Here is a 14520-nt window from a genome sequence, read left to right on the forward strand (position 1 = left end):
ATATTTTGTGTAGGAAAAAAATATTGGTATTAAACAATATAAAATTATGTGTAGGCAATCTTCTATGTGGAAGAAATTTTGTGTAGGAAATATTTTGTGTCGAAAATATTTTGTGTCGGAAAAAAATAAAAGTATTTAACAAGATTAAATTCTGTGTAGGAAAAATTTGGATAGAAAAAGTTTTGTGTAGGAAAAATATAACAGTATTAAATTATGTGTAGTAAATATTTTGTGTAGGAAAAATATTATCAGTAAACATGTGTACAATATATTTTGTGTGGAATAAAATTTAGTAGGAACGAGTGTAACCCAATCGCTAATACCAAATAAATTGAAAACTATATCATAATTTTTTGTTCAAAATATTCGAAAATCTACATTTCGATTAAATTTTTTTTAATCATAACAAATTTTGAAATATTATTTACTTTTTTCAAAACTTATCTCTTAAACTCACTCGAATTTTTTCTATAATTTTGATAATGTTACAAAATTGACAAATTTAGCTTGAAAATAGTCTTTTCGGATTTTCCACAAAATTATTTGAAATGTTCTGATATATTGTTTTCTTTCTGTTATTATTAATTTTTTAAAATAAAAATCATATTCCATGAATCTTAAAAAAAACTTGTTTATTATCTTGAAAGTAAGGAAAATGCTTTAAACGCTTTTAAATTTTGTTTCGACATATTGTGAAATTTTATTTTTAAACTTTTTAAATTTTTAATTACTTTTTAAAAAGACAAGTTTTCAACATAATACTCGATTTTGAACATAACAGTTGAATTTTCAATTTAAAAGTATGAATTGTCAACAAAAAATAAAATCATTTATATCACGTGGTTAAATTTCCTACCAAAAAAGTAAACTTTCAACCAAGAATATTAATTTTCTACCAAAAAAAGACGAATTTTTAACAAAATATATTAATTTTCAACTAAAAAACATCAATTTTCACCCATAAATGAAATAGTTATGTTTTGAGTTCAAAAATTAATTTCAAAACAACAAAAAACGAATTTTTAACAAAATCGTTCAATTTTTAATCAATAAAAAATGGAATGAAAACAAATTACTGTTTAATTTAATCAGAAAAGACGAATTTATAATAAAATAGTATAATCCTAAACCCAAAAATCGCCATTTATACCAAAAGATGAAATTCATATACCAGAAGAAAATTTTTTAAACATATTATTTTAAACTGAGTCGAATTATTGTTAAAATTTTGAAAAAATAAAAAATTGCCGTAAGATCTTCCAGGTTATTTAAAGAAATTTTGAAACATCTTTTTTTATTTAAAAAAATATATTTTTAAACTAAAAAATGATTTACTATTTTCCCAGGAATATAAAGAACAATTTTTGGATACCTTTAAAAATTCATAAAAACATTCAAAATCTTCAAAAACTTACATTTTGTAAATATTTGAAATTTTTGTATAATTTTTAATCTTTTCAAAACTTCAACACCTTATAAATATCTTTTAAAATTATGCGGATTTTACCTAAAATTTCGACAAAATTTACATACATTTTTAAACCTTTAAATATCTTTTAAAAATAAGGTAATTGCCCTAAAAAATATAAATTGCATAATTCGAAAAATTACAATTTTCAAAATGTTTTCAAAGATTCTCTTAAAATTAATGTTTTTAAAGAAAAAATCACTTAAACTTGTCACCGAAATTTTAAGAAAATTTGTTGCCCTCTTAGAAATGTTCAAAATTCTTTAAAAACCCTCAAAAGTTTACATCTTGTTTTACATTTTTATAAATATTTTGAATTTTTTAATTACTTTTGAATTTTCAAAACTTCTAAGCCTTCTAAATATCTTTTAAAATTGGCATTTACCTAAAATTTTAAAATATTCCAAATTTCCTTTTAACAGTTTTGGAAATCTTCAAAAATAATTATAAAAATATTCGCTTAAAAATTAAGAATTTTCTCAGGAATTTTAAGAAAACCTTTTATACTCTTCACAACTTTCAAAATTCTTTCAAAATGTTGAAATCATCAAAAAGTTACATTGTGTTTTACACTTTCAGAAATATTTTCAAATTTTTAATTAATTTTGTATCATTGAAACTTTTTTAACTTTCGAGACATCTTTTAAAATGATTCGAATTTTTCCTAGTTTTTAAAAAATTTGAATAAATTTCTAAACTTTCTAATAATCTTTTAAAATGATGGTATTTTTCCTAAAAGTAGAGAAAATGCCGAATTAGAAAAATTCGTTAAAAATTTTCTGATATCTTTTTTGGCGATTTTGGACATGTTTTAAGATATTCTCTTAAAATTAATTTTTCAAAATAGGAAAATCATTTAAAATTTTCCCTGGATTCTTAAGAAAAGTTTGTATTGTCTTCAAACCCTTCAAAACTCTTTTAGAGCTTTGACTCTTTTTACAATTTGGAAAATCTTTTGAAATGTTTTTGAAAATTCTCTTAAAATTAATTTTTGTAAATAAAAAAAAAAAAGATAAAAAATTTCACCAAGAATCTCAAGAATTTGCTTAATTTTCTACAAACACTTCAAAAGTCTTGAAAACTTTCGGAATCTTCAAAAACTGACATTTTGTTTTACAATTTCAGAAATATTTTCAAATTTTTTATTATATTTGAATCTTTGAAATTTTTCTTTTATAACTTTCTAAGTATCTTTTATGCTGATTGGAATTTTTTCTTCAATTTTTTTCAAAGTTGCGTAAATTTCTAAACTTTTTTTATATTTTTTAAAATGATGGTATTTTTCCTAAAAGTAGAGAAAATGCCGAATTATAAAAATTAGTTTAAAATCTTCCAAAATTCTTCTTGGCGATTTTGACACTTTTTTGAAATATTCTCCTTAAATTGATTTTTCAAAATAAAAAAATCATAAAAAAATGTCCCTGAAATCTTAAAAAAAAATTTGTATTCTCTTCTAATCCTTCAAAATTCATTAAAAACTTTGAAAACTGACATTTTCGGAAATATTTTCAAACTTTTAATTGTTTTTAAATCTTCAAACATTTTTTATTTTCAAATTTCTAAATATCTTTTTAAATAATGGTATTTTTCCTCAAATAAACAAAATTGCCTCATTAGAAAAAAATTTAATCTTTCATATTCTCTTTTTACAATTTTGAAAATTTTTTTGAAGATTCTCTTAAAATTAATTTTTTTAATTAAAAAAATATTAAATATTTCAAATTTTTTATTATTTTTGAATCTTTGAAATTGTTTTTTAAACTTTCTAAGTATCTTTTAAGCTGATTGGAATTTCTCCTTACATTTTTTTTCAAAGTTACATAAATTTCTAAACTTTTTTAATACCTTTGAAAATGATATTTTTCCTCGAATTATAAAAAAAAAATGATAATTAGAAAAATTGCTTTAAAATTTTCCCAATTTTCTTTTTACAATTTTGGAAATCTTTTAAAATGTTTTGAAATACGCTTAAGCATAATTTTTCAAAATAAAAAATCTTTAAAAATTGGAATAAATTTCTAAACTTTCTAAGTATCTTTTAAAAAGATTGTATTTTTCCAAAAATTAATAAAAATTGCCTGAATAAAAAAATTGTTTTAAAATCCTCCAAAATCTTTTTTGACGATCTTGGTAATTTTTTGAAATATTCTCATAAAATTGATGTTTAAAAATAAAAACTCATTAAAAATTTGCCCGGCAATCTTAAAAAAAATTGTTTTAATCTCTTCAAACTTTTCAAAATTCACATTTTCCAAATCTTATAATCTAAGAAGATAAAGAACACTTTGGTTTTCGATAAAAAAGGGCGTTAGCTCTTTAAATATTGGATTCCTGAATTTACGACGGGACTATTGATTTCTATTTTGAAAGAATTCCAATCATCCCTTTGTCATGAGGAAGACAATCCTGCCAGTTTGAATCATGAACTACTCATACAATACGAGCAAACTAACAGTTCCTACTACAGTGTTACTCTGTTAAATTATGTATGCAATCGACGATAGAAACTTGTTGAAAATCGTCTCACAGAGGTAAATTCTCAAGTGTACGCTCGTAAAATTGCAATTCGGTATAATACCGACTAGAAATTGTTTATCCGAGAAATAGTTTCAAAGAGGGGAAAAAATATATTTTATTAAAAGTGGTTTCGCAAAAATAAAGTTTTTTCGTGATATATACTTTCACAAAATTATTTCCGAGCGACAAAAATAGGACAAAAGCTTTTCAGATATAGTAAAAAATGTTCCCTAAAATTTCGCTGACAATGTCAATATAAATTATCGTGTAATAAAATTGAAACAGGGTGGCCGCGTAAAATCAATTTTTAAAATTTCCTTACTTTTTAATAAATATTTTTCATTTTCACTGGCAATTAAGATTTACAAAACAAAATTCTAATCTTGTTGCATTTTTAGCACAAAATCTTTTATAAATGGAACAAGACAAAAGCAAACCAAAAGTCTGATCGAAAGTGACTAATTTTTTAGTCAAAAAAATATCTGAACATTTGACTAATGTTCTTTTAAATTTTTTTAAATTAAATAGAATTTGATGAAATTTATGAAAATTCCAGGTGAATTTGAACAAATTCAAAATAAATTTCTAAGATTTAAAAACAACTGAACTTAATTGTAAAGAAATTTAAGGGAAATGTTAAGAATTCGATAAAATTCAAGATGTTAAAAAAAATCAAGAGAATTGAAAACAATTCAAAGATATGAAAAAAGGCATTGAATTTCCAAAGTCTGAAAAGAATTTAGAAAAATTCAAAGCAATTCAAAAGAATTTGATGAAATGCCTAATAATTCTATGTTATAAGACTCGAGGATGAAATAAATAAAAATAAAAGAAATTTGCTTAATTTAGTAGAATTTAGAAGAATTCAAATGAATCAAAAAAATACAAAAGCATACAAAAGAATTTTTAAAAAAAGGATAAATCAATAAGAATTCAGGATGAAAAAAATTCAATTCAACTTAAAACAAGGCAAAAATAGGAAAAAATTCATGGAATTCTGTAAACTTGAAAAGAATTTAGAGAAATTCAAAGGAATACAAAAGAATTTGATGAAGTGGATACGAATTCCATGATATTTCAAAAGATTTTAAGATGAGGTAAGCAAAAACTAAAAAAAAATAAGTCCACTTAATTGAGTAGAATTTAAATAGATCCAAAAATTCAAAAGTATACCAAAGAATTCAAAAGAATTTGAAAGAATTAAGGATACATTTACACGAACTCAGAGTGAATTAAAAAAAAAATTTAAGAGAATTGAAAAAAATTCATAAATATGAAAAATTGCATTGAATTCGACAAGTTTCAAATTAATTAAGAAAAATTCAAAGGAATAAAAAAGAATTTGATAATATTGTGATAAATTAATAGGAATTCAGGGCGAATTAAAAACAATATCAAGTGAATTGAAAACAATGCAAAATTATGAAAAAATTAATTGACTTCTGCAAATATAAAAAGAATTGCGAAAAATTCAAAGGAATAAAAAAGAATTGAGTGATTTACAAGAATTCGAATGAATCCACAAAATTAAAAGTATAACAAAAAATTATAAAGAACTTAGAATAAATTGATTTTTCGTTTGTTTTTTTTTTAATACCCTACAAATTATTGAAATCTTTTAAAAATTACTTGAGAGTATTAAAAATACCCTAAAATCTTTCCACTCTTTTGGCATACTTTGAAATTATTGAAATCTATTAAAAATTGGTACGTGTATTTTTTATAACGATTAAAAAATGAATTTTCTAAAAAAATATCATAAAATCATTAAAATCGATTAGAATATCTTCCGATTACTAGAATCTATTGAAAATTCCTTGAAATCTATAGAAATACCCTAAAATCTTTAAATTCCTTTAGAATCTCTTCAAGTTATTGAAATCTATTCAAAACTCCTTCGAATGTTTCAAAATACTCTAAAATATTTGAAATCCTTCGAAATCCCTTGAAATTTTTTAAAGCTCTTTAAAATTTCTTTGGATTTTTAAAAATACCATAAAATCTTTTTAAATCCCTTTGAAATCCTTTCAAACTATTGAAATCTAATAGAAATTTCATTAAAAATCTTTTTAAATATCCTAAAAAATGGAAAATCACTTTAAAAAAATACCTTGAAATTTCTTCGGAATTAAAAAAAAAATACCCTGGCATCTTGAGATTCCTTTGAAATCACTTCAAGTTATTAAAATCTATTCAAAATTTTTCCAAATCTTTCAAAATACTCTAAAATATTTGAAATCCTTCGAAATCCCTTGAAATCTTTTAAAGCTCTTGAAAATTCCTTTGAATTTTTAAAAATACGATAAAAACTTGTAAAATCCTTTTGGAATCCTTTCAAACTATTAAAATCAGTTTAAAAAAAAACTTTTAGAATACCCTAAATTTTAAATCGCTTAAAAGAATAAAAACATCTTGAAAATTCTTCAAAATAAAAAAAAATACCCTGGCATCTTTAAACTCCTTTGAAATCATTTAAAGTTATTGAAATCTATTCAAAATTTCTCCAAATCTTTCAAAATACTCTAAAATATTTGAAATCCTTCGAAATCCCTTGAAATCTTTTAAAGCTCTTGAAAATTCCTTTGGATTTTTAAAAATACGATAAAATCTTTTTAAATCCTTTTGGAATCCTTTCAAACTATTGAAATCTTTTTTTAAAAAAAACTTTTAGAATACCCTAAAACATTTTAAATCGCTTAAAAGAATAAAAACATCTTGAAAATTCTTCAAAATTAAAAAAAAAATACCCTGGCATCTTTAAATTCCTTTGAAATCATTTAAAGTTATTGAAATCTATTCGAAATTTCTTCGAATCTTTCAAAGTACTCTAAAATATTTGAAATCCCTTTTCATTTTTTAAAGTTCTTGAAAATTCCCTTGGATTTTTGAAAATACCATAAAACCTTTAGAATCCTTTTGAAGTCCTTTTAAACTACTGAAATCTATTTAAACAAATTTTTTTAATCTTTTAAAATATCCTAAAAAATTTCAAATCACTTAAAAGAATGAAAATATCATGAAAATTCTTCGGAATAAAAAAAATACCCTGGCATCTTAAAAATTAATTTAGAATCTCTTCAAGTTATTGAAATCTATTAAAAAATTCTGCGAATCTTTTAAAATACTTTCAAATATTTGAAATCCCTTAAAACTTTTTAAAGCTCCAAAAAATTCCTTTGGATTTTTAAAAATACCATAAAATCCTTTTAAATACTTTTGGAATCCTTTCAAACTATTGAAATCTATTAAAAATGTCGTTAAAATTCTTTTAAAATATCCTAAAAAATTCCAAATTAATTAAAAGCATAAAAAATCTGGAAAGTTCTTCGGAATTAAAAAAAAATACCCTGGCATCTTAAAAATTAATTTAGAATCTCTTCAAGTTATTGAAATCTATTTAAAAATTCTGGGAATCTTTTAAAATACCCCAAAGTATTTCAAATCCTTCGACGCCTCTAGAAAGTTTATAAAACTCTAGACATTTTTTTGAATTTTGTTTTAAACAACTAAAATTCTTTTTCAATTCTTTGAAATCCCTTCGAACTATTGAAATTTATAAAAAATGTTTCAGAATATTTTAAAACGCTCAAAAATATTTCAAAAGATTGTTTCTTCTTCAAAATTCCTGACTGTTCACTGAATTCCAGATTTTCCCTGACTAAAAATAGTAGGAAATTTCTATAGGAACTCGCTCTGCTGACTTTTTATCCATCAAAGCTTATAAAAAAGATAATTTACAACCCAGAAGACTATGCGCGTAAACTTTGCGGTATCAGCGGTACTTTTTTTACACAAACAATTTTATTCTCTCCTGCGAAAGATCGTTAACAAAGTTACTGCCTCTGGAAATTTCATAATAGAATTTCCTTCTTTTTTTTTTTTTTTTTTTGCTTTACTCAACTAATTGGGGGAAAGTAGCCTATTACTGTCTTCATATTCTCAGCCATAAATCGATATCACAACGACATGGAAGGAATACAAAGTGAAATTGTTTTCGAAAATTTTCCAGTATTATTCTAATCTAAACGCATCTTTCTTTTTTTTTAATAAGGAATTATTAAGGGCTCTTAATTGTTACTAGGAACAAATATAGAAAAGTAAAATAAAAATAAGAAAAAAGTTCGCATGATGCGTCAACAAGAAGGAGAAATAAAAAAATCGAGGCAGGAGGAAAATAAGCATACAATTTTTTAAATATAAATTAGAGATGTTAACTGTTTTTGCAATTAAGATTTGATATTTTTATTAATTTATTTTGCTAATCGAGTTTGGCATTAAAATCGCGTAAAAACCACTCGAATCTTTTTAAATAAAACTTTGAGATCCTTTAAAGATGTACTAAATATAAAATCGAAAATAAATTTTTGACAAATCTCCATGGTGCGTTTTTATTTGAACAATTTTATTTAAGACAACTTTTCCTTATAAAAATAACAATTTTATAATTGATAAATAATTTTTTTTTAAAATAAAACTGTACCAAAGAGATTTGTCGAGAATAGAAAACAGTAACCAATAATATGAATTTTCAAGAAAAAAGTTAATTTTCAACCAAATATAATTGTATTTTCAAAAAAAAAAGGTTAATCTTCCATAAATCCAGAATTATTTTTAACCAAACTGTAGCGTATTTAATCAAATTATAAAATGTTTAAGTCAAAAAGTAAAAATTTCAACCCGAAAATATGAATTTTCAACAAAAAAGTTCATTTTCTGTAAAATAGTTAAATTTTAAATAATAGAGATAGATCTTCGAACGATAAAATGAATTTTTTTGAACAAAATAGTTCAAACTTAAACATGTAGTTGAATTTTGAATCAAAAAGGTTAATTTTCTACAAAAAAAAAATTGAAAACACAAATAATTACATTCTTAACAAAATAGTTTAATTTTAAACAAAATAAATCAATTTTCAACCAAAAGAGATAAATTCTTAACCGAAAATATAATAGTAGAATTTTCAAAAAAAATGCAAAAGTTGATATTTCCACCAAAAAATATTCATATTTTAAATAAAAAAACGTTTGAATTTAATAAAAAAATACCGATTTTCAACCAAAAAGCTGAACCCTTAACAAAGGAAGATTAATTTTTCACCAAAAAAGATATTAATTCTTTGAAAACTAGAATTTTTATATTATAAAGACAAATGTTAAACAAGAGCGTTGATTTTTAAATAATAAAGATTTTTCTTTCCTGACGAAAAAAAAATTCAATACATTTTAAATTTTCAACACAAAAAGACGAATGTTCAGCAAAATATTCAACAATATTCAACAAAAAAAAAAAGACAAATCTTCAAGATAAAACTGAAATCCACAAGAAAAAAAGAATAACTTTTTGTTAAATGGTTGAATTATTAACAAGATAATTAAGTTTTGATATAAGAAAGGTGAATTTCAAAATATAATAGTTGATATTTCAACAAAAAAAACCAAATATAAACGAAATTGTTGAACCCTCAACAAAAGAAGATTAATTTTTGATAAAAAAGACGTCATTTCTAGCAAGACATGAATTTTTCAATCAGAAAAATGAATTTTCAACAAAAAAATTTGAATGTACAACCAAAAAGGATTTTTCTGCCATGAGAGAAAAAAAAACTTTAGGCACATTTTTGGATTTTGAAGCAATAAAACGAATTTTCTACAAAATACTTGCACTTTCAAACAAAAAAAAAGTTCATTTTAAACCAAACAGTTGAATTATCAACCCAAAAAGATGAATTTTGAAGAAAACCGTAAAATTGTCAAGAAAAAACGAATTACTTTTTAACCAAACTGTTGAATTATAAACACAATAATTAAATTTGTAAGGAAAAAAATAGCATTTTTCTATCAAACGAGGAATTTTAAGTCGAAAAATACGAATTTTCTATACAAAATGACCAATTTTCCAGAAAAGAGTTGAATTTTAAACTAACAGATATAAATTCTAAACAAAAAATAAAATAGTAAACTTTTCAATTAAAAACATAATTTGGTTTTGATACAAAAAGTTTATATTTCTACCAAAAATGAATTTGTAATCCAAAAAGAAGAAAATTCAACGAAACCACCTAATTTTCGAATAAAAGAGATGAATTCTCATAAAAAAATGTACTAAATTATATTTCAACCAAAAAAAAAAATGTTCACAAGAATTTTTAATATAAAGAAGATTAAATTTCTACTAAGCCATGAGTTTTCAAACCGAAAAGACAAATTTTCTACGGAATAATTGCATTTTTAATTAAAAAGTTAATTTTAATTTCTAACCCAAAATAGCAAATATTAAACAAAACGGTTTCATTTTCGTGCAAAAAAGATTAATTCTAAACAAAAAAATGTAATAGTTTATATTAAAACCAAAAAAAATTATTTATTTAATAATTAAAAACATCTGAATTTAACAAAAAATACAGATTTTCAACCAAATAGTTGAATCTTCATACAAAAATTCATTTTTTAACAAAAGAGTTGAATTTTAAATCCAAAAAATTTTTCAGCCATAAAAGAAAAAATTAGTAATTTTCAGGCGAAAAAGACAATTTTCTGTAAAATACTTGAGTTTTCAACAAAAAAGTTAAGTAATTAAACCCAAATAGTTGAATTTAAAACCCAAAAAGAAGAATTTTCTAGAAAACAGTGAAATTCTCAACAAAAAAAGGTTCACTTTTTAACAAAATTGTTTATTTATCAACTAAATGCATATTAATTTTCAAGCGAAAAAGATGATTTTTCCACAAAATACTTGAATTTTCAACCCAAAAAGTCGAATTTAAAAAAAAAACAGTGCAATTATCAACAAAAAAGAATTACTTTTTTATATAATTGTTTAATTATCAAAAAAATCAATATTAATTTTCTGCAAAATAATTTCATTTTCAAAAACAAGATAAAGTAAATAATAAACGAAACAGTTAATTTTTCAACCCAAAAAGACGAATTAAAAAGAGCAGTGAAATTAAAAAAATGGTTTTTGAATAAAAATTTTCAATTATCAACAAAAGAATTAAATTTTCAACGAAAAAGTTAATTTTTAAACCAAATATTTTAACTTTCAACCCAAAATGTCAAATATTTTTTAAAAAGTTGAAATTTCCAACAAACAAAATTTTTCAGTAATAAAAAAAATTAATTTACAAGCGAAAAAGGCAACTTTTCTGCAAAATATTTGAATATTAAATAAAAAAAGTATATTTTAAACCAAATAGTTGAATTTTAAACTCCAAAAAAATGAATTTTCAAAAAAACAGTGAAATTTGTAATAAAAAAGAATTACTTGAAACAAAATTGTTTAATTATAAACTAAAATAATTAAGTTTTTAACTAGAAAAGAATTGAATTTAGAACAAAAAAGTTAATTTTAAGTCAGATATTTTAATGATGGACCCAAAATGGCGAATATTTAAGAAAACAGTTGAATTTTAAACAAAAAAAGGTTATAGTTAATATTATAACAAAAAAAATTTAATTTAAAATCAAAAACATTTGAATACAACAAAAGGGTATTTTCAATTAAAGATTTTTCAGCAACGAAAGAAAAAAAATTAATTTTCAATCGAAACAGATGAATCTTCCAGAAAATACTTGAATTTTCAACAAAAAAAAGGAAATTTAATTTTTTTTAAAGTTAAAAAAGTAAATTTAAACCAAATAATTGAATTTTCTACCCAAAATGGCGAATATTCAACAAAACAGCTGAATTTTCGAACAAAAAAGATGAATTCTAAAGAAAATTTAATATTTAATATTGCAACCAAATTTTTTTAAATTTTATATAAAAAACGTTCGAATCCAATAAAAAAACTAGTTTTTAATAAAGGAGTTAAACCCTAACTAAAAATAAGTTATGTTTGAACAAAAAAGTTGAAATTTTAACACAAAAAAGATTTTTCTGCAACGAAAGAAAAAAAATTAATTTTCAATCGAAAGAGACGAATTATCTGCAAAATATTTCAATTTTCGAACAAAAAATATGAGTTCTCAACAAAAAATTTAATAGTTGATATTGCAATAATTTTTTTTTTTTAATTTTAAATCAAAAAGATTGGAATTGAACCAATAAATACTAATTTTCAAAAAAAACAGCTGAACCCTCAATAAAAAAAAGATTAATTTTTTAACAAGAGTCGAATTTTCAACCAAAAGAGATTTTTCAGCAATGAATAAAAAAAATTAAGTTTTAAGCTAAAATCGCGAATTTTCAATAAAATTATTATACTTTTTCCATAAATAAAGTTATGAAGCAAAATATATTTTAGTAGAAAAAAATAAATAAAAAGGCGAAGTTTCTTAAAAAATAGGGGAAAATAAAAAATTCTTTAAATTTAATAAAAAATGTAATCCTTAAAAGTCTTTCGAAATCCAATAAAATCCCGTAGGTCTCGCAAAATCCCTAAAAATCCTTCGAAATTTTAAATATATTTTAAAATGTCTTAAATTTTGTTCAAAACTTTGAAATAAAAAAAAAAAACTTTAAATATTTTATTTTATCCAATCAGCGAAAAAATGGTAAACTACATTTAAAAGAAAAGTGAAAAAATTTCATTATCGAGCAATTTTAGAAAATAGTAGTGTCATCAGTATTGTTAAGTCCGCTTGAAAAATTTGATAATTATTTTCAAGCCATTTATCACTTTTTCCGATAAAATTACGCACCCCGAAAATCGCGAAAAAATGAAATTCGTTATTTTTAATCTATAATTAGTCTATAATTCTGCTGAGATTCATCTCACAGAAATCTAACAACATACCTGGACCTGAATCCCAAATCGTGGGATCCGCAGGTAATTCTCTAGCTGCCTAAACTGACCTTGCCTTGAAAACTTTTCAGCTACCTATAACCAGTCTCGCCAAGTTGTATCGTGGACCCAAAGCCAGAATAAAACAGCATCACATTTTATAATGCAAAATAGTTCAAAAAGTTTGCTGCATCACAAATTCCCAACACGCGAATTTTGACCCATAATTATCGGTAATCACTTCTTCGAAGATAAAACAAAACCCCATTTTCATCAGGCAAATCCAATCAAATTTTTAGTTTTGCAACCTGGCAACACTGATAAGTAAGTACCCGCTTCGCTGAACAATATTCTATCACCCTTATCAATAAATTACAACTATCTCTCACCCTCAAAATAATCGCACAAATCTGAAACTTGCTCCGGTTTTTACACTCACGCGACAAAAGACACTTTTCCGAGTATTTGCGAGTCGAACTTTATCCGATGACACAAAAATGACACTTTCGGCAATTCTTCATTTGTCGAAAAAAAAATATTTTTGTTGCCGAAGACGGAAATTGAATTAGGCACTCACCTGATGATCGCGTATGGCGTTTTTCAGCTTATTTTGCACCGACAGTATCTCCTCCTGCAGGGCTTTCGATATCTCCATAATTTTGCGGGCAGTGAGGAGCTGTTTCCCGCGTTGTTTCCTTTTGTCTTCCAGCTCGAAATTCGTATTTCACCAAAGGGATAAAGAAGCCGCACGCGGGACCAGCGAAAGTACGTTTTTCCACTGCAGTGTACACAGTACACACTGGTAACTGCAAACACCGCTTCGCAAAACGCAAACTAACACCAGGAGCTAACACCAACACACCCCAACGAGTTGACACCAACACTGACAAGGTGCCACCAATACCAACCAGTTGACACCAACGCCAATAAACTATCTCTGCCAGCGCCAATCTCGACTCCCGAGACTCGAGCACACACTCTTTAGGTTAGAAAAACATTTCCCAAACGGATTTTCATACTCGCCCTTGCACATCAACGAGATCGCTGACATTAAATGCATTAGAGATTTCCCATTTGCCTCAATAATAAAGCGCGCAGGGGTGTGATCATCGTCATCGCGCTCTGGAGACTGCGAGTCGAACTAACAATCTTTTGTTTTTTTCTTTTTAAATCTTGAAAATTTAACTGCGCTCACCAATAACGAGCAACTCTTTCAAGAGTTTGAAAATTGACTGATTATAATCAAATTCTAGATTGACTAGATTCGCAGAAAAGGTTCTCAATTTAGAGTTTTTTTATAAGCAAGTGCCTAACCTCCAAAGTCGAAAAACGCAAATCGAAACCCTGGCGGGAATTCTGAATTTTAGCGCCTGTTTTTAGTATTTATTCAGCACATTTCATTACCGGGACTTTTTCAGTACTAGCGAATACTGAATTATAAACAATACGAGACTTTTGAAACTTATTGATACTTATGTTTAAAAATAACTAGATAAACAAATAACTAAACTAGAATAAATTAGGCTTTGATCCCTGCGCATAAAGATGCGCGAAAATACATGTTTGACAGAAAGCATTTATGGAGTTGGGAAACGGGATCCACATCTGCGTAGGGAACTTATTAAAAACACTGAAATTGGAAACAGGAATCCAGGAACTTATTAAAATACTTTGAAATAAGAATTGGGGATCTAGGAACTTATTAAAATACTTTGGAGCTGGAAACAGGATTTACGTCTGGCCGGAACTTATTAAAATACTTTGAAATTCTAAACGGGGATCCAGGAACTTATTAAAATTCTTTGAAAT

At 24.3% G+C, this 14520-nt stretch overlaps 1 protein-coding gene across 1 annotated transcript in view; it reads right to left on the reverse strand.

Moving 5' to 3' along the window:
- Positions 1-13772, reverse strand: part of LOC117170060 — a 96331-nt gene extending 82559 nt beyond the window's left edge. The window contains exon 1 of the mRNA XM_033356581.1: positions 13289-13772. Coding sequence (XP_033212472.1) covers positions 13289-13366 — 78 coding nt within the window. The 5' untranslated portion in view covers positions 13367-13772. The remainder of the gene's footprint in view (positions 1-13288) is intronic.
- Between the last annotated feature and the right edge of the window lie 748 nt (positions 13773-14520).

The sequence above is a fragment of the Belonocnema kinseyi genome, chromosome 3, assembly GCF_010883055.1.
Source record: "Belonocnema kinseyi isolate 2016_QV_RU_SX_M_011 chromosome 3, B_treatae_v1, whole genome shotgun sequence".
Classification (NCBI taxonomy): Eukaryota; Metazoa; Arthropoda; class Insecta; order Hymenoptera; family Cynipidae; genus Belonocnema; species Belonocnema kinseyi.